General features: G+C 49.8%; 1 protein-coding gene across 1 annotated transcript in view; it reads right to left on the bottom strand.

The window, feature by feature from the left end:
- The window catches only part of LOC142250075 (uncharacterized), a 127,878-nt gene extending 102,300 nt beyond the window's left edge, over nucleotides 1–25,578 (bottom strand). Inside the window, exons 1-3 of the mRNA XM_075322134.1 lie at nucleotides 25,419–25,578; nucleotides 25,278–25,333; nucleotides 24,942–24,998 (exon numbers count right to left, since the gene is read on the bottom strand). Of these exons, the coding sequence (XP_075178249.1) occupies nucleotides 24,942–24,998; nucleotides 25,278–25,333; nucleotides 25,419–25,470 (165 nt within the window). The 5' untranslated portion in view covers nucleotides 25,471–25,578. The remainder of the gene's footprint in view (nucleotides 1–24,941; nucleotides 24,999–25,277; nucleotides 25,334–25,418) is intronic.
- Between the last annotated feature and the right edge of the window lie 228 nt (nucleotides 25,579–25,806).

The following is a 25,806-nucleotide window of genomic DNA, read 5'->3' as shown; positions in this document are numbered from 1 at the left end:
AGTATACCCGGCACTGCGGGGAGAGGGAGTGGTTCGCGCTGGATACAAAGCTGAGGGGCAGTCAGGAGGCCCGTGTGAGCACCGCGCCCCTTCCCCAAAGTGATGCCGAAGAATCTGAGCAGGGCAGCGGAGCACCGTTGTCACCATCCACGTTGGGACCACCAGTGTGTGTTTAAAGTTTGAAAGTTGAAAAATGAGAATGAGTAATTGATGAAAAGTAACCTGATTAACTGCTTGATTGAACCGGTCGTTGCCGGCACCGTTGTCCCCGTGGGGACCGTCTAAAGTTTTACATAAGAAACTACTTATGAACATGCCTGAGAACTTGCAAGGCAACCACAAACTTGTGGCCTGTAAATAATTATTTTGTTATGGCTTTACCGTTACCGCCTCCGGAGAGGCAGGTTGGAGGAAGGGCCCGCAGTGGAGCAGGCTGGGGCCCAGCCACCACCGGAACCGATGGGGATCCTCTGGATGGGAAGGACAGATCCCGCTCGGGTAACTTGGTGCTGGACTGGGGTCAAGGCGAGCTGCCTGTTTTCTTAGGGGCAGCATCAGGGCCAGGTTGCTTGGGTGGGAGAGAGCGGAAGCCGTAATCGTTAACCGTTTAGTAACGTTTAAGAAAGTGCCTCCCGATGTGGGATGATGTTACTATACTTGTATTGTGTTTTCTTACCTTTTTTTACAGTTAAAAGAAAAATAAAATCGGTGATGGACGAGCAGCCCGAGGACGGTCTGCATTTTGCTAAGAGGGAATGTGGCGCCCTGGACAAGCCAGGGGCCACAGGTAACACCACCACCACACCCCACACTCCCTGTAGGCACATCGAAGTCAGAACACAAAACCCTTGTTGCCCTCCCAGGGGCTGATGTCCACACCAGGGGGTGGAGCCAGGCGGTTGGTCTCCACCCACCAAGGAGTTCACAGTCCTGGAGGAGGGAAAAGGGTCAGTCTAGTTTGGACAGTGAAAGCGTGAGGAGCAAAGTGTAGTAGTGGAGCAACTGACTGACAGAGTCCGGGTGTGTGGCCTGGACTGGACAGCAAGGTTGGCAGACGGTGGTGACCGTCTGCAGTGGAGGCCGATTGGAGTCTACCGTAAGGACCGTGGACGGGCGGTGGCCTGGCGGTACCGGACCGGTACACAAAGAGAAGCCAGCACCAGTGGCAGGGGCTTTTCGGACCCCGGCAAGGCTTGGAGTCGCTGTGAATTTGCCGAATCCGTTAGTGAAGGGGACCTCCTGGGTTTCCAAACAACCAAGTCCCGATAGAGGGCAACCGTCCAACCGTGAAGGGGAGACACCGCCACCGCCAAGGGCAACAGTTTCCCAGGGCCAGCGCCTGCGGGCAAAGAGGGGCTCCTCCGGCCCATATCCAAGTCGGGGAGCGGGTTACCGGTGGGAACCCATCGCTACCAACCAGAAGCTTAGGTGCAGGGAGAAACAGTCACTACCACCTACAGGGAGACAACAACCGCAGCCGTCTGGGGGACCCGTCCATCCAGCCGAGTGTTTTACGAAGAACTGTGTCCTGATTGCTGGCGTGAGTGAGTACCCCCGTGCCGTGCAGCACAGCGCTGCCCCTGCGACCCTGCACCTCGCCAGGCCCCGCAACCTGCCTGCCATCCTACCTACCCCATCACCGGGCCCCGGGACAACCAACCCCCTACCCACGGAGGGGAGAACTACCAACCAAGCTGCTCCCTGTCACCGCTCCCGGGATCCCCGTACAGAGCAGCGGTGGTGTCACCAAAATCACCACAACCGTGGGTGGCGTCACGGACAATATATCCAATCCCCACAATCAAAACCTCCCTTTTCACTCACGGGCGAGGAACGCCGCTCGAGTCCCCGGGATCCGGCCCCACCGCTCGAGCCACCACCGAGCAGCAGCAGCAGCAGCCGGACCCGAGCAGTGGGAGAGTGTGACGCCCTGGGCAAGCGAGGGGTCACAGGTCACAACAACACACACACCCCACATTCCCTGCAGGTACACCAGCTAACCAGAAATCCTTGTTGCCTTCCTCCAGGGGCTGATGTCCACACCAGGGGGTGGAGCCAGGCGGTTGGTGTTCACCCACCAAGGAGTTCATAGCCCTGGAGGCAGGAAGAAGCAGGCAGATAGAGTGTGGAGTTTGAAGAGAATGGAAGTCTAGCTGAGGGCTAGAGAGGAGTTCAGCCAGGGAGGAGGAGGTGGAAGGAAGTGAAGTGTAGTGGAGCTGAAGAAGAAAGCTGAAGTGACAGAGAAGTGAAAGTAGAGAAAGTGCAAAGTGGCAGTTTAGTACAGCCTGAAGTGGTCTGAGGCTGTGTGCCTGGACAGAGACAGCAAGGTCAGCAGATGGCGGAGATTGTCTGGAGTGGGACTGTTTGGAGGTTCCTGGAAGGACCGCGGACGGGTGGTGACCCGGCGGTCTGGAGCAGCGTGCAAAGGACAGTCAGCACCAGGGCAGGGGCCTCTCGGACCCCGGCAAGGCTAGGAGTCGCCAAATTTGCCGAATCCGTCAGTGAAGGGGACGTAGATCCCCCAACAACCAAGTCCCGATTGAAGGCAACAGCTCAACCATTACAGGGGAGACACCGCCACCGCCAAGGCACCAGTTTCCCCAGGGCCAGCGCCTGCGGGCAAAGTGTGGAGCTCCTCCGGCCCAGATTGTAGTCGGGGAGCGGGTAACCGGTGGGAATCCATCGCTACCAATAGACGTAACATAGGTGCAGGGAAGAGTGACCATCACCGCCAACTGCAGGGAACCGCAGCACCGTAAACCGTCCGAGGGACCCGTCCAACCAGCCGTTTGTTTACCGAGAACTGTGTCGTGGTTATTGGCTGAGTGAGTACCTCCGTGCCGCAAGGCACAGCGCTGCCCCCGCGTCCCTGCGCCCACCAGGCCCTGCATCCCACATCTAACCCCATCACCGGGCCCCGGGATCACCAACCCCTACCCACGGAGGGGCAACACAACAACTAGCTGCTCCCCCACCATCACTCCCGGGATCCCCACATCGAGCAGCGGTGGTGAAATCACCACAACAGTGGGTGGCGTCACGGACAATAAACAATCCCCACACCCAAACAACCCCCTTTCACTCACGGGCGAGGAGTGCCGCTCGAGAACCCCCGGGATCCGGCCCACAGCTCGAGCCACCATAGAGCAGCGGCGGCCGCCGGACCCGAGCAGAAGGGGTGAGCGCGGTGTGCTGACACCCTCCTCCCCGCCCGCGACAACTTGGCGTCACGAACAGGATCCTACCGCTCTGCCGTTTGGTAGAGGTGCGCCTTGTTACCGCCGGAGGTATCCGGCTGAAAAATTTCAGAAGTCGCCATCTTTGGCGCGAAAAGTTCCCGCTCGAGCGTCTTCTCGAGTAGCAGAGGCGCGAAGGCCAAAACCCCGCCCCAAGAGAGGAGGGGCCGAAAAGAGCTAAGGGGGACGCGATGGCGGCTGGCTGCATGTAACTGCAGCTATAGAAGCAGGGACGCCAGGACTCTGCAGCAGTATTGGGTTCCTGGAAGGCACGAGTGCCAAGATGTACCACCCTACTCCCAACGAGGAAGTCCCCGCGCCCGGCATGGCGACGTGGTTGAGGGACCGGACCGTCCCGCTGAGTAACCGTCTGCAGGCACATATGCAACTCCTCCTGGAGGAGTGGGAGACCGACATGGCAGACGTGGTGGCTGCTATGTGGAGACGCGAGGATGAAGAGGAGTTGGAGGAGCGGGTAAGCGACCCACGCCCCTGTATTCCTGAAGGATCGGCCGTTGGAGCTGAGGGGCCCGGCCGGCTTCCGCTCACCCTGCCTCTCTCCCCGCTACCCGTGCTAGTTGCTGCCGCCCCGCCATTAGGCCCGCTACCTGCCCAACCGGTAGCGATACCCTGCCCAGCCGCTCCGGCGGACCAGCCGGATGCAAGCGTCCAAGACGGTCCTGAAGTGCACCAAGGGGAGCCGCTAGAACCGCGGCCCCTTAACAGCGTGGTGCCTGAAGTCCCAGTAGAGACTGTACCAGACCCTGAGCCCGGAACCGTGGCCTGGATGAAGGCTCGGGTGATTCAGTTCCACCAGCGTCAGCAGGAACAAATCCTCCGGATGATGGAGCAGTGGACCAACGAGGTGGAGATGCTGATTACAGCTGTCCCGATGTACGGAGAGGGAACGGATGTAGCAGAGTCGACTGGTGACCCACGTCCCTATGTCCTACCAGGACCGGCCGCTGCGGCTGAGGGGCCCGGCCTAGTCTCGGCCTATGCATCACCCTTGCCGTTACTTATGGGGCGCCTCAGTGTAGACTCGCCTGGTCTGCTATTCCGTGCTACTGCCGAGGGATCTGAAGTGTTGGATGCTGGAGGCCAGGAGGCTGCGGCAGCTGGCGGTGACCCGCCTGACGTAGGAGCCCCAGCGGTTTGTCATACCCCGGGTACCGGTGAAAATGGGTACCGGGTACCCCTGTCTCAGCCGGCATGTCAGTGCATGTTGGGTGTGCTGGTGGAGGGGGATGGAGCTGCCCTAGCTGAATATCTGGAGTAAGGGCCGCGGATGCCCTCTGCAACAGTCCCCGTTGGGACCACCACTGAGTTTGTGTTTGAAAGTTTGAAAAATGATAAGAAAATGATTACCGTGTACTTCACCTGATTGTCTACAGTGATTTGCAACCGGCCGGAGCCGGCACCGTTGTCCCCGTGGGGACCGTTTAAAAGTTGTTTTGCATGGGAACTATCCATGGACAAGCCCGTGAACTTGCAGGGCAACCACAAACGTTAAGTGGCTTGTAAATAAGTTGTTTGCCGTTACCGTTTCCGCAATTGCCGCCTCCGGAGAGGCAGATTGGAGGGAGGGCCCGCAGCAGAGCAGGCTGGGGCCCAGCCACCACAGGAACCGGTGGCTACCCTCTGGAGGGGAAGGACAGATCCCGCTCGGGTAACTTGTGCTGGACTGTGGGTCAAGGGGTGCTGCCTGGGTTTTAGGGGCAGCATCAGGGCCAGGTTACTTGGGTGGGAGAGAGCGGAAACCGTAACCGTAAACCGTTTGAAACCGTTAGTAATGTTTAAGAATGAACCTCCCGATGTGGGATGATGTCCTAAGTTGTTATGTTACCGTTTTTTCTATTTTACAGAAAACAAAAAGGAAAATAAAACCGGTGTTGGACGGGCAGCCCGAGGACGGTCTGCGTTTTGCTAAGGGGGAATGTGACGCCCTGGGCAAGCCAGGGGTCATAGGTCACAACAACACACACACCCCACATTCCCTGCAGGTACACCAGCTAACCAGAAATCCTTGTTGCCTTCTTCCAGGGGCTGATGTCCACACCAGGCGGTGGAGCCAGGCGGTTGGTGTCCACCCACCAAGGAGTTCATAGCCCTGGAGGCAGGAAGAAGCAGGCAGATAGAGTGTGGAGTTTGAAGAGAATGGAAGTCTAGCTGAGGGCTAGAGAGGAGTTCAGCCAGGGAGGAAGAGGTGGAAGGAAGTGAAGTGTAGTGGAGCTGAAGAAGAAAGCTGAAGTGACAGAGAAGTGAAAGTAGAGAAAGTGCAAAGTGGCAGTTTAGTACAGCCTGAAGTGGTCTGAGGCTGTGTGCCTGGACAGAGACAGCAAGGTCAGCAGACGGCGGAGATTGTCTGGAGTGGGACTGTTTGGAGGTTCCTGGAAGGACCGCGGACGGGTGGTGACCCGGCGGTCTGGAGCAGCGTGCAAAGGACAGTCAGCACCAGGGCAGGGGCCTCTCGGACCCCGGCAAGGCTAGGAGTCGCCAAATTTGCCGAATCCGTCAGTGAAGGGGACGTAGATCCCCAACAACCAAGTCCCGATTGAAGGCAACAGCTCAACCATTACAGGGGAGACACCGCCACCGCCAAGGCACCAGTTTCCCCAGGGCCAGCGCCTGCGGGCAAAGTGTGGAGCTCCTCCGGCACAGATTGTAGTCGGGGAGCGGGTAACCGGTGGGAATCCATCGCTACCAATAGACATAACATAGGTGCAGGGAAGAGTGACCATCACCGCCAACTGCAGGGAACCGCAGCACCGTGAACCATCCGAGGGACCCGTCCAACCAGCCGTTTGTTTACCGAGAACTGTGTCGTGGTTACTGGCTGAGTGAGTACCTCCGTGCCGCAAGGCACAGCGCTGCCCCCGCGTCCCTGCGCCCACCAGGCCCTGCATCCCACATCTAACCCCATCACCGGGCCCCGGGATCACCAACCCCTACCCACGGAGGGGCAACATAACAACTAGCTGCTCCCCCACCATCACTCCCGGGATCCCCACATCGAGCAGCGGTGGTGAAATCACCACAACCGTGGGTGGCGTCACGGACAATAAACAATCCCCACACCCAAACAACCCCCTTTCACTCACGGGCGAGGAGTGCCGCTCGAGAACCCCCGGGATCCGGCCCACAGCTCGAGCCACCATAGAGCAGCGGCAGCCGCCGGACCCGAGCAGAAGGGGTGAGCGCGGTGTGCTGACACCCTCCTCCCCGCCCACGACAAGAGCGCAGCGTCACCTCCTCCGCCCGCGACATTTGCTAGTATAATGGCTTAGTAACAATGAGTTTGAGTGTGCAATGCAGGCAGACGTGCTGCAAATATCTTTGCACTAGTGGGACAATACAGAAGTCCAACAGCCACGTTTAGGATGCCACTAAGTTCACTCAGTGTTTGCTAGTATAATGGCTTAGTAACAATGAGTTTGAGTGTGCCAAGGGCAGGAGGGTACAGTGGCAGGGTTGTGGGTCTTTGGGTAGAGGAAAGGAAGCCTGCCTTTCTATCCCTCCTAATGGGGAAATGCAGCGACGAAATCCCTGACCTTAGCTACACAGACGCTGTCATCTTGTGTAGCTGTTAAACTCTGTTTTCACGGACCTGTCACATATGGCTCTGACCCTGCCGGTAGTAGCCCTTAAAAGGACTGATAGAAAGTGCTATCCCTATTCTGTACAGCGCTGTGTATAGAGCGTACATAGCAGTATCGGAGATAGGCGCTGTGCCAGCGGTGACTGACACCAAGGACGCAGAAGAGATAATGGCGTCCGGACGGGCATATACTCGTTTTTATAATGCAGGGACATGTGACATGGACATCCTATCACACATGCTGTTGCTTCTCTGGCTAAAAGTCCACTTAGCTGTGTGTGTGTCTGGGATTGGCTGACATGCTGGCCCGCCCCACTACACGCGCGCGCTTAGGGAAGGAAGACAAGAAAAAAAAAAAAAATGGCAATCGCCATTATCCATACAGCAGTGATCTGAATGCGCTATTCCCGCACACTATACACTGAAATTTCATAATAGTGTGAGTCACAGAGTGACTTACACTATTTCAGCGGAAAGCCATCTAGTAATTAGCTGGTCTTTTTGCTGCTAGAACTGTTCTCGAACGTATCTAGAACTATCGAGTTTTAGCAAAAAGCTCGAGTTCTAGTTCGATCTAGAACAGCCCCCAAAATCACTCGAGCCGCGAACTGGAGAACCTCGAACCGCGAACCGCGCTCAACTCTAGTCGCTATCCCCTGCACCAAGCCACTGGGCCCCGGGGCCACCATCCCTGCCCACGGAGGGGTTAACAACTTGTTGCACAACATCTCCCCCGGGTGCCCCATAACAGCAGCGGTGGTGTCCCACCTCACCACACACAGTGGGTGGCATCACGAACTTACTACGGCCTAGCCCGTACATCTACGTCACCCTATTAATTCGGCGCGTCCGTGAGACCCCCGGGTCCGGAGACCCTAGAGCCACCACCCCAGAAGGCCCGGACCCGAGCAGTGCCGGCTACTGGCACGGGGGCGGCACATATATATATATATATATATATATATATATATATATAGGTACATAGATAGATGGAAAATTCTGTTTGCTCCATGCAGGGACTTTTGTATACACCTCAATACCTTTATAATAATACAGTAGATTGCAGGAATAGCAGGAGAACTGCAATATTCTGTTAGTGTGGTGGGAAGGTATTAGATGGGTCCTGGATCTTTCATTTAAGATATTTATGGTTTATCATCAGAAGTTGCTACACTTTATAGATATGGCTACCGTGGTTCAGGCAAGTTACTTTCTTGAGAATTGGGTCCCATTGTACATAGGTGGCTGTACATGCAATGCTCTCTCTATTTATTGGTTTAAGAATTGCAAAAATTGAAGATTCAATTTGATCCTCTTTTCCTATCTCAAGATAGACTTTGGTCCCAACTGATCCCAGCAAAATACCTGGAAATAACCTTTAATTCCTTGCTAATTATATTATTTCTCCAGCCAGATTTATTTTTCCATTCTTTTTTGTATTTGTACTAAACCAAGATCTAAAATGGAATCTTCCTTAGATGCTCCCCTGTAGGACATAATATAAAATATGCACATGATCCTCTTTCATTTTAATATGTTATCGATATTATCTTACAAGTGTTGCATTTGTGCCAAGTATTTCATCAAGGTGACATCCATACTGTCCCTATTAAGGAATCAGAAGAAAAAATATAAAGTGAAGTTCAGGCTTTGAATGTAAATTAATATAAATTTACTGTAATTACATTATTTTTTCCTATAGCACAAGAGTTTCTTTTACAGATAGGTGGGTTTTTCAGGCGGTTTCCGCAGCAGAAGCCTGAACAATACATCGTGTGCACAATTCTCAGGGATGTTTTCCCATCAGAAAAAGCTCAAACCAATTAACATACTATCTTACATATTACCAGCATTACTATGTAAAAACGACTTGCTGTGCACATGTTCAGGCTTTTGAAAGTCTTTTACCTACTTTAGGTTTCTAAAAATGTAAAGCAGCTGAAATAAGTAACATGTCCATTCTTCTATGTTCTTTTTTTTTTAATACAAATCAAAGCAAAAGGTCAAAATAAAAATCCACCCCAAGATGCCCAGATGTTGTTGGAAGCTTTCTGTCTTTTGTCTTAATTGTTGCTTAAAAAAATCATTAGCATCTACCTTATTATACAATGGAATGAAGAATAAAAATAACTGGAAAGCGACAGTAAAGAAGACATTAAAAAAAAAAACATGGGAAAAACCGGTAGTGGACAAAACCATGGGAAAGAAGGGAATTTTGTTTACTTACCGTAAATTCCTTTTCTTCTAGCTCCAATTGGGAGACCCAGACAATTGGGTGTATAGCTATTGCCTCCGGAGGCCACACAAAGTATTACACTTAAAAGTGTAAGGCCCCTCCCCTTCTGGCTATACACCCCCAGTGGGATCACTGGCTCACCAGTTTTAGTGCCAAAGCAAGAAGGAGGAAAGCCAATAACTGGTTTAAAGACCAATTCAATCCGAGGAAACATCGGAGAACTGAACCATACCACATGAACAACATGTGTACCCGAAAAAACAGAAAAACCCCGAGAAAACAGGGCGGGTGCTGGGTCTCCCAATTGGAGCTAGAAGAAAAGGAATTTACGGTAAGTAAACAAAATTCCCTTCTTCTTTTTCGCTCCTAATTGGGAGACCCAGACAATTGGGACGTCCAAAAGCAGTCCCTGGGTGGGTTACCTCGTGATAGGGCCGTCAAACAGCCCTTTCCTACAGGTGGGCAATCGCCGCCTGAAGGACTTATCTACCTAGGCTGGCGTCTGCCGAAGCGTAGGTATGCACCTGAAAATGCTTGGTAAAAGTATGCAGACTCAATCAGGTAGGTGCCTGACACACCTGCTGAGCCGTAGCCTGGTGCCGTAATGCCCAGGATGCACCCACGGCTCTGGTAGAATGGGCCTTCAGCCTTGAGAGAACCAGAAGCCCAGTAGAACTGTAGGTTTCAAGAATTGGTTCCTCGATCCCCCGAGCCAGGGTGGATTCAGAAGCTTGCGACTGTTTACGCCGACCAGCGACAAGGACAAAGAGTGCATCCAGGTGGCGCAGGAGCGCCATGCGGGAAGTAGAACCTGAGTGCTCTCACCAGAACCAACAGATGCAAATCCTTCTGAAATTGATGGACTGGACGAGGACACAAAGAAGGTGAGGTGATATCCTGATTGATATGAAAGTTGGATACCACCTTAGGGAGAAATTCCGGAATCGGACGCAGAACTACCCTGTCCTGGTGAAGGACCAGGAAGGGAGATTTGTATGAGAGCGTTGCTAGCTCGGAAACTCTCCTAAGAGACGAGACCGTTACTAGAAGGCCACTTCCCGAGAAAAGCGGGAAGGGAGACCTCTTTCAAAGGCTCGAAAGGCGGCATCTGGAGAGCAATTAGAACCTTGTTCAGATCCCAGGGCTCTAACGGCCGCCTGTACGGAGTGCTGAGAAGACAAACTCCCCGTAGGAACGTGCGTACCTGAGGAAGTCGTTTCTGAAAAAATACAGATAGCGCTGAGACTTGTCCCTAAAGGGAACTGAGCGACAACCCTTTTTCCAACCTAGATTGCAGGAAGGAAGGAAACATAGACGATGCAACCGGCCAGGGAGAAACACCCTGCGCCGAGCACCGAGATAAGAATATCTTCCACGTCCTGTGGTCAATCTTGGCGGACGTTGGTATGCTAGCCTGTCTCATGGTGGCAACCACGTCCTGAGGTAATCCTGACGACACTAGGTTCCAGGACTCAAAGCCACACCATCAGGTTGAGGGCCGTAGAATTCAAATGGAAGAATGGCCCTTGAGACAGCCAGTCTGATTGGTCTGGTAGTGCCCCCGGTTAGCCTACCGTGAGGCACCACAGAACCGGGAACCACAACATCCTCGGCCAATCTGTAGCAACGAGGATGGCGCGGCCGCAGTCGGTCCTGATCTAACGCAGCACTCTGGGCAACAATGCCAGAGGTGGCACATAAGGTAGCTGGAACTGCGACCAATGCTGAACTAAGGCGTCTGCCGCCAGAGCTCGATGATTGTGAAACCGTGCTATGAAGCTGGCACATTGTTGTTGTGCCGTGACGCCATTAGATCGACGTCCGGCCTCTGTCAGCGGCGCCAGATCTCCTGAAACCCGTCCGGGTGAAGAGACCATACCCTTTCGGCCACACCCCGGCGACTTAGGAAGTCAGCTTCCTAGTTTTCCACGCCTGGGATGTGAACTGTGGATATGGTGGATGCCGTGTCTTCCACCCACATCAGAACCTGCCGGACTTCCTGGAAGGCTTGCCGGTTGCGCGTTCTTCCTTGGTGGTTGATGTATGCCACCGCTGTGGAGTTGTCCGACTGAAGTCGGATTTGCTTGCTTTCCAGCTGCTGTTGGAAGGTTTGTAGGGCAAGATACACTGCTCTGTGTTCAAGAACATTGATCTGAAGGGTGGACTCTTGCTGAGTCCACGTACCCTGAGCGCTGTGGTGGAGAAAAACTGCTCCCCACCCTGATAGACTCGCGTCTGTCGTAACTATCGCCCAGGATGGGGATAGGAAGGACCTTCTTTTTGACCATGAGGTGGGAAGAAGCCACCACCGTAGAGATTCCTTGGCCGCCTGAGAAAGAAAGACGACTCTGTTGAGGGAGGTCGACTCCCCGTCCCATTGGCGGAGAATGTCACATTGTAGTGGACGCAGATGAAACTGCGCGAAAAGAACTGCCTCCATTGCTACCATCTAACGTAGGAAGTGCATGAGGCGTCTTAATGTGTGCGACTGGTTCTTAAAGAAGAGATTGCAGCCCGTAGTGAATGCTGTTTGTCTAGCGGAAGCTTCACTATCGCTGAGAGAGTATGAAACTCCATGCCTAGATATGTTAGCGATAGGGTCGGGGTCGGATCTGACTTTAAAAAGTTGATGATCCACCCAAAACTCTAGAGAGTCTCCAGCGCAACGTTCGGGCAGTGTCGGCATGTTTCCTAAGAGAGTGCCTTGACAAGTAGATCGTCTAAATATGGGATCACAGAGTGACCCTGAGAGTGCAGGACTGTGACTACTGCTGCCCTGACCTTGGCGAAGACCAGTGGGACTGTCGCTAGCCGGAAGGTAGAGCTACGAACAGAAGGTGTTCGTCTCCTATAACGAAGCGTAGAAACGCTAGTGCTCTGGATCAATCGGCACGTGTGGATAAGCATCCTTGATGCCTAATGATGCTAGGAAATCTCCTTGGGACATTGAGGCGATGACATGGCGGAGGGATTCCATCCGGAACCGCCTGGTGTCCACGAGCTTGCTGAGCAGTTTTAGATCCAGAACGGGACGGAACGGCCCGTTCTTATAGGCACCGCAAATAATTTGGGGTAAAAACCGTGACCTTGTTCCTGAAGAGGAACGGGGGTCATCACTCTTTCTGCCTATAGAGTGCACCCTGTTTGCAGAAGAGCAGCGGCTCGGCCGGGAGGTGGAGAAGTTCTGAAGAATCGAGTTGGAGGACGAGAAGTGAGCTCTATCCTGTACCCGTGAGACAGAATGTCTCACACCCAACGGTCATTGACCTATGGCAGCTAAATATCGCCAAGGCGGGAGAGCCTGCTACCGACCGAGGATGCGGAGAGAGGAGGCCGCAAGTCATGAGGAAGCCGCCTTGGAAGCGGGTTTTCAGACTGTCTCTTTTTTGGGCGTGACTGAGCCCGCCAAGAATCTGAGCTCCTCTGATCCTTTTGAGTCCACATTGGACGAGGAAAAAAGGGACCTGCCCGAGCCTCGAAAAGACCGAAACCCCGACTGCCTCCTGCTCTGTTGGGGTTTGTTGTGTCCGGGCTGAGGAAAGGATGAATCCTTACCCCTGGACTGTTTAATGGTTACATCCAAACGCTCACCAAACAGTCGGTCAGCAGAAAAAGGCAACTGGTTAAGCACCCTTTTTTGGAAGCAGAATCTGCCTTCCATTCACTTAACGAGCAGACCAGGCTCTGCTTAAAAACACGGAGTAGCGGAGGCTACTGCCGCACGGTTCGCAGAGTCTAGGGCAACCTGAATCGCGTAAGAAACAAATGCAGACATTTGAGAGGTTAAGGATGCCACCTGCGGCACAGATGTACGCGTAACCGTGTCAATCTGTGTAAGACAAGCTGAAATAGCTTGGAGTGCCCCAAGGGTGAGAATGCTGGAGCCAACGGTGCGCCGACAGCCTCATAGATGGATTTAGACCAGAGAACCATCTGTCTGTCAGTGGCATCTTTAAGTGCAGCTCCATCTCCCACTGCAACTATGGATCTAGCTACAAGCCTGGAGATTGGAGGATGCCGCTTGGGACACTGGGTCCAGTCCTTGACCACGTCAGGGGGCAGGGATAACGTGTATCCTAAGCCGTTTGGAGAAGCGCATATCTGGATAAGTGTGGTGTTCCTGGACTGCCTCTCTGAAGGCAGAGTGGTCCAGAAAAATACGTGAAGCTGACTCCTCCACTGGAGGAGCTGGGTGAGAAATAACCAACATTCTATTGATGGACGCTATAAGATTATTCACTATGGCGTCACCATTAGGTGTATCCAGATTGAGAGCGGTCTCAGGATCAGAATCCTGAGCCGCTACTTCCGCCTCATTACACAGAGAGTCCTTCTGCTAGGACCCTGATGAAACCGAGGGCCGCTCATAGTGAGCCCGCCTAGGCTGTCTGGGACTGACGTCTGTGCAGAGCCGTGACTCTGGGATGCGTGTGACATTCCCGGAGCTGTTAGTTGTTCACACTGAGGGGGGCCATGGATCAATGATTCAACAGTGCCCATGTTGTGAGAGACATGTCCGGACTGCTAGGCTTCTAGTATCATAGCCATAGTCTCAGAAAATCTGTCAGTAAATACTGCAGACACCGTCCTCATCCTCTGGCCATTAGCAGAGACTCCGGCTGAGTTGGATACCATGGGGGTCTATGTAACCTGCCGGCCGTATAGCCGTACATGCTGTACCGGCTGCATAGAAAAACATGTGGTTCTGCACCTTTGTTTTACACAGAGAATATGCTGATAACTCCTCCGCACAATCCAGGAGGGTATATACAACGTGCGACCAAACAGTGCAATGTATATAGTACAAGCATATCTATAAGTGCATTTCTGCACTAGTGGGGTTAGCACCACAGGTGCTGCTTAACGCCTGTTGCAGCGATTGTGTGACTATCAGAATGCCAGGGTCTTCCACACTTGTCTCTGTATCGTATAGAAACTGACACTAATGGCTGCCGGCGTCCTGTGTAGAGAAGGAAGCCGTGGGCGTGCCTGAGAAAGTGCGGGAATCCGGTTTCACAGTGCACACAGTGAGAGGGGTGGAGTATGCAAAACATACTCCAGCTCTCAGCGCTGCTGTGCTATGCAGCGTCACGCCCCTACCCTGACTGTCAGGCCTGTGGGCGGTAACGAAGGGAGACTAGGCCCAGAAGCCGGGGACTCGAGTTAATAAGCGCGGCCGGCATATCAGTGCTGGCCGGCGCGGAAGTCCCCGGCGCACCACAAATCCCAGCGGCGCCTTAAATAAAAACGGCAGCGGCGGTTAGCGCGGTAGTCACCCAATACACTAACACACCCAGCAACGCTGTGGTGTGCGATGGCACTAGTGCGGACAGCGCCGCTGTCCCTGGCGCACTAACACACCCAGCAGTGCTGCCGTGTGTCTGCGCGGTCCCCACAGGGACACAGAGTACCTCCATGTAGCAGGGCCATGTCCCTGAAGATACTCCGCTCCATGTCCAGCAGATACCAGGGGCTGTGGATGGAGCACGGCCTCAGTGCCTGGAGACCGATAGAATCCCACTTCACCCAGAGCCCTGTAAAAAGGGATGGGGAAGGAAGCAGCATGTGGGCTCCAGCCTCCGTACCCGCAATGGGTACCTCAACCTTAACAAACACCTCCGACATGAAGTGGGGTGAGAAGGGAGCATGCTGGGGGCCCTCGTATGGGCCCTCTTTTCTTCCATCCGACATAGTCAGCAGCTGCTGCTGACTAAACAGTGGAGCTATGCGTGGATGTGTTGCCTCCTTCGCACAAAGCACAAAACTGGTGAGCCAGTGATCCCACTGGGGGTGTATAGCCAGAAGGGGAGGGGCCTTACACTTTTAAGTGTAATACTTTGTGTGGCCTCCGGAGGCAATAGCTATACACCCAATTGTCTGGGTCTCCCAATTAGGAGCGAAAAAGAAATGCTCAGGAAACAAAAAGAACACACAAAAGACACTTTAGAAAACAACATTAGAGTTTCCTAAAGTCTTCTAGTTGAAAACTTTGACGGATTTGCCCAAGTAGAAAAGATGACGTGTGCACATACACAGTAAGATACTTGAAGATCTCAGGGCTTTGTCAGTAAAGCCTGCTTTACATGCTACGATTCTGCATACGATATCGTATGCGATCGTAACCGCCCCCATCGTATGTGCGGCACGTTCAATTTGTTGAATGTGCCGCACAAACGATTAACCCCCGTCACACATACTTACCCGTCCATACGACCTCAATGTGGGCGGTGAATGTCCACTTCCTGGAGTGGGAGGGACGTTCGGCGTCACATCGACGTCACGTGGCAGCCGGCCAATAGAAGCGGAGGGGCGGAGATGAGCGGGACGTAAACATCCCACCCACCTCCTTCCTTCCGCATTTCTGGCCGGGAGCCGCAGGACGCAGGTAAGATCTGTTCATCGTTCCCGGGGTGTCACACACTGCGATGTGTGCTACCCCGGGTACGATGAACAATCTGACGTTCAATTCATGAGGAATGAACGACGTGCGTGCGATGAACGTTTTACTGTTCATTCGCAATCGCATGTAGCTGTTACACACTACAATGTACCTTACAATGTCGGATGTGCGTCACTTACGACGTGACCCCGCCGACACATCGTAAGATATATTGTAGTGTGTAAAGCGGTCTTTACAATCAGGATCCAATTACTGCATGGGTGATATGTTGGGATACATTATTTTTACATTATCATAATGAGTTTTTGGTGACTTTGACATTGTGTATTTAAAGTGGTGCAAAGAGAATCCGGGCCGTGGCGGTGGCAGACTAGTCAGAGCTCTCCTTATAGTTCACGGTTGGCTTTTTATATTGCGCTTTCTGTCCAATGCCGCAGCATTTCAGAGAAACACATAACTGTATGCATCTTGCAGCCTGACTCTGATCCATGCGGCCCATAGTTTGGAAAGCATTAGTGATGAGCGAGTACTAAAATGCTCGGGTGCTCGAGGCTCGGGCCGAGCATCCCAAAATACTCGTGTACTCGGCCCGAGCACCGAGCCCAATGTTATCCTATGGGAGACCCGAGTATTATTCTGAAATGACCCCCGGCAGCATGTAGAAACCATAAAACTGTAAATTAAAAAAAAAAACGTGTGTGTGTGTGTAAGCGTGCATATATATATATACACGCGGAGTGGAGTGCGGGAGGGGCCGTAGCCGAGCGGGGAAGTGTCGGGCTAAAGGCACGGTCATGCTGTGAGGGCCGGCCAATCACTGCAATTCCACAACTAACAGGGCTGTGGCATTGCGGTCTGCCAGCCAATCCCTGCATGAGGGCTGGCTCTCAAAAGAGCGCCAACATGAAGACCACGAGTACAGCACGAGTATCTCGAGATTACTCGGTCCCCGCCGAGTAGCCCGAGTACAGTGATACTCGTGCGAGTACCGAGTAGTAACAAGCATGCTCGCTCATCACTAGAAAGCATGAATCAAGTGACAGGTATGATACCCTAGTAGAGATATACCAAGTCATTATTGTACCCGCTAAACAGTTCCCCATAGAGTCAAACAAGGGGGTAGCTGAACCCAAGCTCATACAATTTCATTCCAGTTACAGTATATATTCTCAGCCATTCAGCTGCTCAGAAGAAGGTCGTCACATTATGTCATTGATTTAGGTAAGAAAGCAAACCAGCCACATGCTGTGCTTCCCCGAAATAAGATAAAATCTTATCTTATTTTTGGCTCCAAAAGATGTGCTAGGGCTTATTTTCAGGAGATATCTTATATTTTATTTTTGTTACATGTTGCCCCATTGTGTTGCTGTAAGACCCAGAAAATGTATATTCACATACCGGCTGTTAATGCAAAATAAATATTCACCAGAGGGGTGGGTGGGGAAGGGGTGAATATTAATTTTATGTTAACAGTGGGCGTGCGACTATAAATTTTCCGAGGCAACGTACAGCAATAAAAGTTACATATTCTGAAAGGACTGGACAAGCCATACTTCAGGATACTATTAGTATGATGAAGTGCAACTAGGGCTAATTTGTGGAGTAGAGCTTATATTTTAAAAATATTCCAAGAAGGACAAAAATCCTGCTAGGGCTTATTTCCAGGAAAACGTATATCTAAAAAATAGATCCGTAAAGATAGATACCAGCACAATTAACATATGTATATATATATATATGTGTGTGTGTAAATATGCGCTAAACTGAGGTTATTATTAGACTGAAAAGAGGTGTGTTTTTTTATTTCTTATTTTCCTGTAAAATGTCTAAAAAATAATACTTTGACATATAGAATTTCAAAACAATAATTTAGAACAATAATTTAACCTCTTCACGACACATGACGTACTGGGTACATCATGGATCATGTCAGGGTAATCACCGCCGGCTGCTGCGGTGAGCCGGCGGTGAGTCCTGCACATGTCAGCTAATTTGAACAGCTGACATGTGTGGTTTTCGTGTCTATTAACCCCTTAGATCGTGCTGTCAATATGTGACAGTGCGATGTAAATGCACACCACAGTAAGTGCGCACTCATCCGCCGCCATCGGAAGTCACGTAACGTGATTATGAGGAGCAGATTGTTGCCATGGTAGCAGAGGGTCATATGATGATTCCTGTAGCTATCATGACTCACTTCCTCTTACTGCCAGGAGAGCGCTGAGACTATAAGAGGAAAGTAGCATTTCAGCAGATCAGACCTGTGCAGCCGTGATCTACAGAAATGAACAAGCAATCAGACTGCTGATCCTTATAGCCTTCTAGGGGGACCAGTAAAGTTTTTAAAAATAAAAAACCTAAAAGTTCAAATCACCCCCCATTTGCCCCATCGAAAATTAAAGGGTTAAAAAAATTAAAATATACACACATTTGGTATTGTTGCTTTCAGAAATGCCCAATCTATTAAAATATAAAATCAAATAATCTGATCAGTAAACAGTGTGGCAGCAAAATAATTCCAAACACCAAAATTACATTCTTTGGTCGCTGCAAATTTTGCGCAAAATGCAATAACAGGCGATCAAAACGTAGCATCTGCGCAAAAATGGTACCGCTAAAAACATCAGCTCAAGACGCAAAAAATAAGCTGTCGCTGAGCCATAGATCCCAAAAAATGAGAGTGCTACAGGTTTTTGAAAATGGCCCAAAAAGTGAGCCACTTTTTTTAGACAAATATGTGATTTTTTTACCCCTTAGATGAGAGTAAACGTATACATATTTGGGGTCTACAAACTTGTACCGACCTGAGGCATCACACCCACACATCAGTTTTACCATACAGTGAACACGGTGAATAAAATATCCCAAAAACAATTGTGCAGTCGCACTTTTTTTTTGCAATTTTTCCGTACTTGGAATTTTTTGGTCATTTTCCAGTATGCTATATGGTAAAACTCATGCGTTCATTTAAAAGTACAACTCGGCCTGCAAAAAACAAGCCCTTATATGGCAAGATTGACGGAAAAAAATAAAAAAAGTTACGGCTCTTGGAAGAAGGGGAGCAAAAAAATAAAATAAACAAAATGAAAAATCGCCTGGGGGTGAAGGGATTACATTTTCAAATATAGAATTTTTATTGTGTATTGTTATTATTCTACATTATTCTTTTGAAATTCTATATGCCAAAGTTTTTATACACTTTACAGGAAAATAAATTAAAAAAACCCCTTTCAGTCTAATAATAATAACAACCTCAGTTTAGTGCAGATTTATATATATTTTCTATGTTTTAAATATGTACATCTATACTCCCTGAATTGTCATTCGTTTATATGTACATGTTCTTAAAGCATTACATTCATTAATGTGAGAACCCCATATCTTATTATTCATCAACAGACCATCATTATATATTTCTTACAATTGCTTCTTTTACACTGTTGAAAGCAACTTCAAATTTCTGTATATTGTTATCAAACTGTAAAATGACAATTGACAATATGTATATAATTAAATCTAAGTAAAATTAAATTATCAACTGATTAATATAAAGAGGTATTCCCAAGATACAGCATTCCCACCTGATGGAAACCTTAAGCTTAGCCTATGCAGGGGCGGACATACCATTGATGCATGCAGTGCAGCCGCACAGAGGCCCAGGACATTTTAAGGCACAGAAACGGGTGAAATTGTGCATTATGATGGGTTACTGGGCTACAAAGGGCCCATATATTGCTTTTGCACAGGGGCCCTTTTCTGTCTCTTTCTGCTCCTGGGCAGGGCCGGCTCCAGGTTTTTGTGGGCCCCGGGCGGAAGAGTCCCAGTGGGGTCCATCCACACACAGACACACACACATACACAGATACGTACACGTACTAAACAGACAAATCTATACAGTCATATACACTGACATACATAGATACACATCATACATGCATACAGACACACACAGCTCTTCTGCATACATGCAGACAGACACACACAGCTCTGCTGCATACATACAGACACACACACACACACACACAAACTGCTCTGCTGCATACATACAGACACACACTGCTCTGCTGCATACAGACACACACACACACACACTGCTCTGCTGCATACATGCATACATACACACACTGCTACAGACAGACACACACACTGCTCTGCTGCATACATACAGACACACACTGCTCTGCTGCATACATACACAGACAGACACACACACTGCTCTGCCGCATACAGACAGACACACACACACACACACACACACTGCTGCATACATACATACATACAGACAGACACACACATACTGCTCTGCTGCATACATACATATAAACAGACACACACATACTGCCCTGCTGCATACATACATACAAATAGACACACACATACTGCTCTGCTGCATACACACATACAAACAGACACACACATACTGCTCTGCTGCATACAGACACACACTGCTGCATACATACATACAGTATAGACAGACACTCACATACTGCTCTGCTGCATACATACATACACACTGCTCTGCTGCATACATACATATAGACAGACACACACATACTGCTCTGCTGCATACATTCATACAGCCAGACACACACACTGCTCTGCTGCATACATACAGACAGACAAACACACTGCTCTGCTGCATACATAAATATAGACAGACACACACATACTGCTCTGCTGCATACATACAGACAGGCACACACTGCTCTGCTGCATACAGACAGACACACACACACACACATACACACACTGCTGCATACATACAGACAGACACAGACTGCTCTGCTGCATGCATACAGACACACACACTGCTCTGCTGTATACATACAAACAGACACACACATACTGCTCTGCTGCATACACACATATAGACAGACACACACATACTGCTCTGCTGCATACATACAGACACACACACACACACACTGCTCTGCTGCCTACATACATATAGACAGACACACACATACTGTTCTGCTGCATACATATAGACATACATACACACACTGCTCTGCTGCATACATACAGACACACACACTGCTCTGCTGCATACATATAGACAGACACTCACATACTGCTCTGCTGCATACATACAGACAGACACACACTGCTCTGCTGCATACATACAGACACACACACACTGCTCTGCTGCATACATACATATAGACAGACAGACACACACATACTGTTCTGCTGCATACATACAGACATACATACACACACTGCTCTGCTGCATACAGACAGACAGACACACACACACACACACACACACTGCTCTGCTGCATACATACATATAGACACTCATATACTGCTCTGCTGTATACAGACAGACACACACTGCTCTACATATAGACAGACACACATACTGCTCTTCTGTATACATACATACAGACAGACAGACACACACTGCTCTGCTGCATACATATAGACAGACACACACATACTGCTCTGCTGCATACATACAGACAGACACACACTGCTCTGCTGCATACAGACACACACACACACACACTGCTGCATACAGAGAGACACACACATACTGCTCTGCTGCATGCATACATACAGACAAACACACACATACTGCTCTGCTGCATACACACATATAGACAGACACACACATACTGCTCTGCTGCATACATACAGACACACACACTGCTCTGCTGCATACATACATATAGACAGACACACACACACTGCTCTGCTGCATACATACAGACACACACACTGCTCTGCTGCATACATACATATAGACAGACACTCACATACTGCTCTGCTGCATACATACAGACAGACACACACTGCTCTGCTGCATACATACAGACACACACACACTGCTCTGCTGCATACATACATATAGACAGACACTCACATACTGCTCTGCTGCATACATACAGACAGACACACACTGCTCTGCTGCATACATACATACATATAGACAGACACACAGATACTGCTCTGCTGCATACATACAGACACACACACACACACACACACACTGCTCTGCTGCATGCATACATACAGACACACACACACACTGCTCTGCTGCATACATACATATAGACAAACACTCACATAGTGCTCTGCTGCATACAGACAGACACACACTGCTCTGCTGCATACATACATAAAGACAGAAACACACATACTGCTCTGCTGCATACATACATACAGACAGACACACACTGCTCTGCTGCATACATACAGACACACACTGCTCTGCTGCTTACATACATATAGACAGACACTCACATACTGCTCTGCTGCATACATACAGACAGACACACACTGCTCTGCTGCATACATATAGACAGACACACATACTTCTCTGCTGCATACATACAGACAGAAACACACTGCTCTGCTGCATACATACAGAGACACACACACACTGCTCTGCTGCATACATACATATAGACAAACACTCACATACTCCTCTGCTGCATACAGACAGACACACACTGCTCTGCTGCATACATACATATAGACAGACACACACACTGCTCTGCTGCATACATACATACAGACACACACACACTGCTCTGCTGCATACATACATATAGACAGACACACATACTGCTCTACTGCATACATACAGACAGACACACATACTGCTCTGCTGCATACATACAGACACACATACTGCTCTGCTGCATACATACATACTGTAAATACATACAGACAGACACACACACGCGGCTCTGCGAGGCTCACACACGCGGCTCTGCGGGACCCTTATACCTTGCTCTGCAGGGCGCACACACCTTGCTCTGCAGGGCCCAAACACCTTGCTCTGCGGGGCCCACACACGCGGCTCTGGGTGGCCAGCACATACGGCTTCGAGGAGGGGGGCAGGGCATACATCTCATGGGGAGAAGCCCATACAGTTCACTAGGGCCCATAAATCGGGGGGCGGGGAGGGCACATACAGATCGAGTGGAGGGGGGGTGGGGTGTCCCACATACCGCTCAGGTCACAGTGGAGAGGGGGCCCACACAGCGCCGGAGGGCAGTGCTGTGCTAGGGGTCGCTGTCTGGCACTACGCCTCTCATCTGTGGGACTGAGCAGGACGCTGCGCTGTAGCTCCACCCACAGATGAAGTTGAAACCAGGAGGACGCAGCGAACGCTGTGGTCTGCGCGCCTTAAAGGGACGGCAGCCACAGATTTCTTCCGAGGACTGCAGTCCCCGGAACTCGGCCCGGGGGCAGCAGAACTGACTAAGGCGAGTGGGCGCCGGCCCAGGGGCAGCAGAACTGACGAGGGCGAGTGGGCCCTCCCAGCTCTCCAGGGCCCCGACATTTGCCCGTGTGTGCCGGGTGCTGACGCCGGCCCTGCTATTGAGGTTATGGATACCTTTCATCTTAACTCTTGAAGTTTCCCCAGCCTATAAGGCTAGTGGACAACAATACAGCAATAGTAAAAGTGCCTAATGTATCAGCTTGGTGTTGCAGCTGAAATCTTGGGGACTGCCCATATGATATCCATGTCTTTATTCCCATATGGATTATTCCATACTAGAGAGCAAGCTGCTTATACCTTATTCCTGCTCACAATGAAATATTGGATTTTGCACAATCAGCAAATGATTATTCTAATTTTCAGTAAATATTTATGTAGTGCCCCTGAAGCCATCAGGGTGCTACAAGGTTCTGTATCCCCACCAGGATGCAGGGCCCACCTCCTAGAGCCCCGTAAGACCAGTGCCAGTAATACGCAAAAACTCCAGGTAATCCCAGTTTTCCCCAACAATCCAACCATACATCGGTCGGACCAATATATGGCTGCCTAGAGGTGGAGCCAGTCCAGTCCACTAGTTGACCAGGTGGGAGGGGCAGACTGTTTACAGTCAGAGTAGAGTACAGAGAGAAGAGGAGTGAAGGTGGACGTGAGGAGACTTTCTGATGCGGGGTTAACAGTGACCTGGTACCCAGGAGAGTAGTTGCCAGTGGAGTACGGTGGAGTACTCACGGAACTATGCACCGACGGGGTACAGGACCCTAGGACAGGAAAGAGCTCCAAGCCGACCTGTTAACACCTGCACAGCGAGGGGACCATCAAGGACCTCGCTGACCCTAAGAATCCGAAGACTCAGTAGCAAAGGGAGAACTGGGGACAGGACCAGAGACTCCAACCCCACAGGGTTCCCGCTACTGTCAGGCAGACAGAAGTGGACAAACCACCGGACGGGGACCCCCAGTTACTCTATGCCATGGGGACCCATTTACCAGAGACAGGTGCAGGGGAAGAAGGTAGCAGATTACTACACTGGCACTGGGACGAAGGGGACCTGGAGGTAAACCATCCGGCCTCGGATAACCAGTTACCACCAACCAGCAGTGAGTACAAACCAGTTGCACTAAACCTCTGTGTGGACTACCTTCTTCCGATGCCCGTCACATCACCCATCCTCTGGGGCCCGGCCCTGCTTGCGGAGGGCCTACCATCCAGGCTGCAAATTAACACCAGCCCCAGTAGTGAAATTCTGCAGCGGCGGCTCCATTTATATAGCCGCAACACCGCAAGTGGCGTCACGTATGAACACTAATCTAATCCCCTGTAAATATACACCTATTACAAAAAGGGCCCAGGGCACAGAACCGGGCAACGGCCACCATATTGACCAGTCAAAGCCTAAATTACAGGCGAAACAGCCGTCGTCCCTTGCGAGGAACCTGCACCTAGTTCTCCTCCTGCCTTTTAACCTGCACATGTTCTAATAAAAAGGATTTGGGCACAGCGGACGAGTGCGGTCTTTTTCCTTTCTGGAGCTGCTTGAAGAGGGAGGGAGCGCTTTCTCCTCCTCCTCCCCAGCCTGTCTCTGCGTACATTGCACTGCAATCGGATTACATGCGAGTGCAGTGCGATGTTTCACATGCTCCCATAGAATTGTATGGGGGTGCATGAACTGTGACGCAGCATGCTGTGATTCATTCCACATGCCGCTATGGCATGAGAAATCAATCGCAGATGGACACTGCCCCATAGTTTTGCACTAGAGTGAGAACAATCTGATGTTTTATCGTATTGCACTCGTCTGTGCAAAACGCAAGGGGAATCGAGGCTTTATATGTAGACTAATCTCTGCAATTATTACAGCATTCACTACAAGGGAAATAAATGATTGACAACAAGAATGCATGTCGTTTTTCCTTCATACTTTCTCTTCTAACTTGTCTACAGAATATTAGATAGAATGTAAAATATAATAAGTGTGTATCAGAACAAAAGTATAGAATAGGAACAGGCTTCTAATGGCGCTGTTCACACAGGGATCTTGGCCTAACCATATCAGCAATGCTGAATCTGTTTTCCAATAAATGCCATTATAATTTGGGGGTTCTGGTATTTTTGACTCTGTAGATTGTAATGTTCTTGTCATTAAATAAAAGCTTTGTAAGGTCAGAATATTAGAACAGAGTACAAGTCATATTGTTGTTTTTACTTTATCAAAGACTGACACAATATCATATACTTACTTTGCCTTTATAGTCACAAATCAATGTCGAAAATTTCTGCATGAGATCTGAAGATATCTAATTGAGAAGAGACAATTAATTTGAGCAATCAATGTAGGAATGATAATGTTGATAAAATAAGACCATATGTAATGGACATGTTTATGAGAACTTGAAATAATAGGAGCACTCAACCACTGGGATAATATAATAATCACCACTAATATATTGTACACAGTATAGCTTCTATTTTATAGAAATTAATTATGCCTGAAAACAACTTAATATTAATGGTTGTAGATTTGGATTAGAATTTCAGTGTGAGATTAGTGACATTTTTCCCTTCAAGAATCTTACCTTTAGTCCATTAAATGAGCACTGCCACCTCGTATCAGGATTTGTATCAGAATCTCCTTCACAAATAGAGCAAAATCAACAAGTTATCTCACAATGCATAGTAATAATTTATGATTTAACGGAATTTCACAATCTACATACCGGGAGCAGCGAGGCTGAGACCAGCCAGGACCAGGAATACGATGATCTTCATTCTGCAGATAGTGGAACTCAAGGCATGGATAGCACCAGTCAATGTCCTTCTTTTATAGCCCTAAAATTGGTGGCATCCCTAAACACTCTACATGGCACTGCGCACATTGGAAACTGCCCTAGACACTGGCAACTTCAACGTTTGAACTATTTCAACCACGTTTATTGGTATAGTTATGGCAACATTTAACATTTGCCAACATTTCACATCCAGCCTGAAGTGTAAACATTAATATAACTTGATGCTAGCTGTAGGCCTTGTTCACACTGCCATATTTACGGTCAATATGTCATCCTTCAACAATGGGTTGCACACAGACAGCACAGTAACCGGTGA

This window comes from Anomaloglossus baeobatrachus, chromosome 8 (assembly GCF_048569485.1).
Source record: "Anomaloglossus baeobatrachus isolate aAnoBae1 chromosome 8, aAnoBae1.hap1, whole genome shotgun sequence".
In the NCBI taxonomy this organism is placed as follows: Eukaryota; Metazoa; Chordata; class Amphibia; order Anura; family Aromobatidae; genus Anomaloglossus; species Anomaloglossus baeobatrachus.
This window is presented reverse-complemented; position numbering and strand designations above follow the sequence as displayed.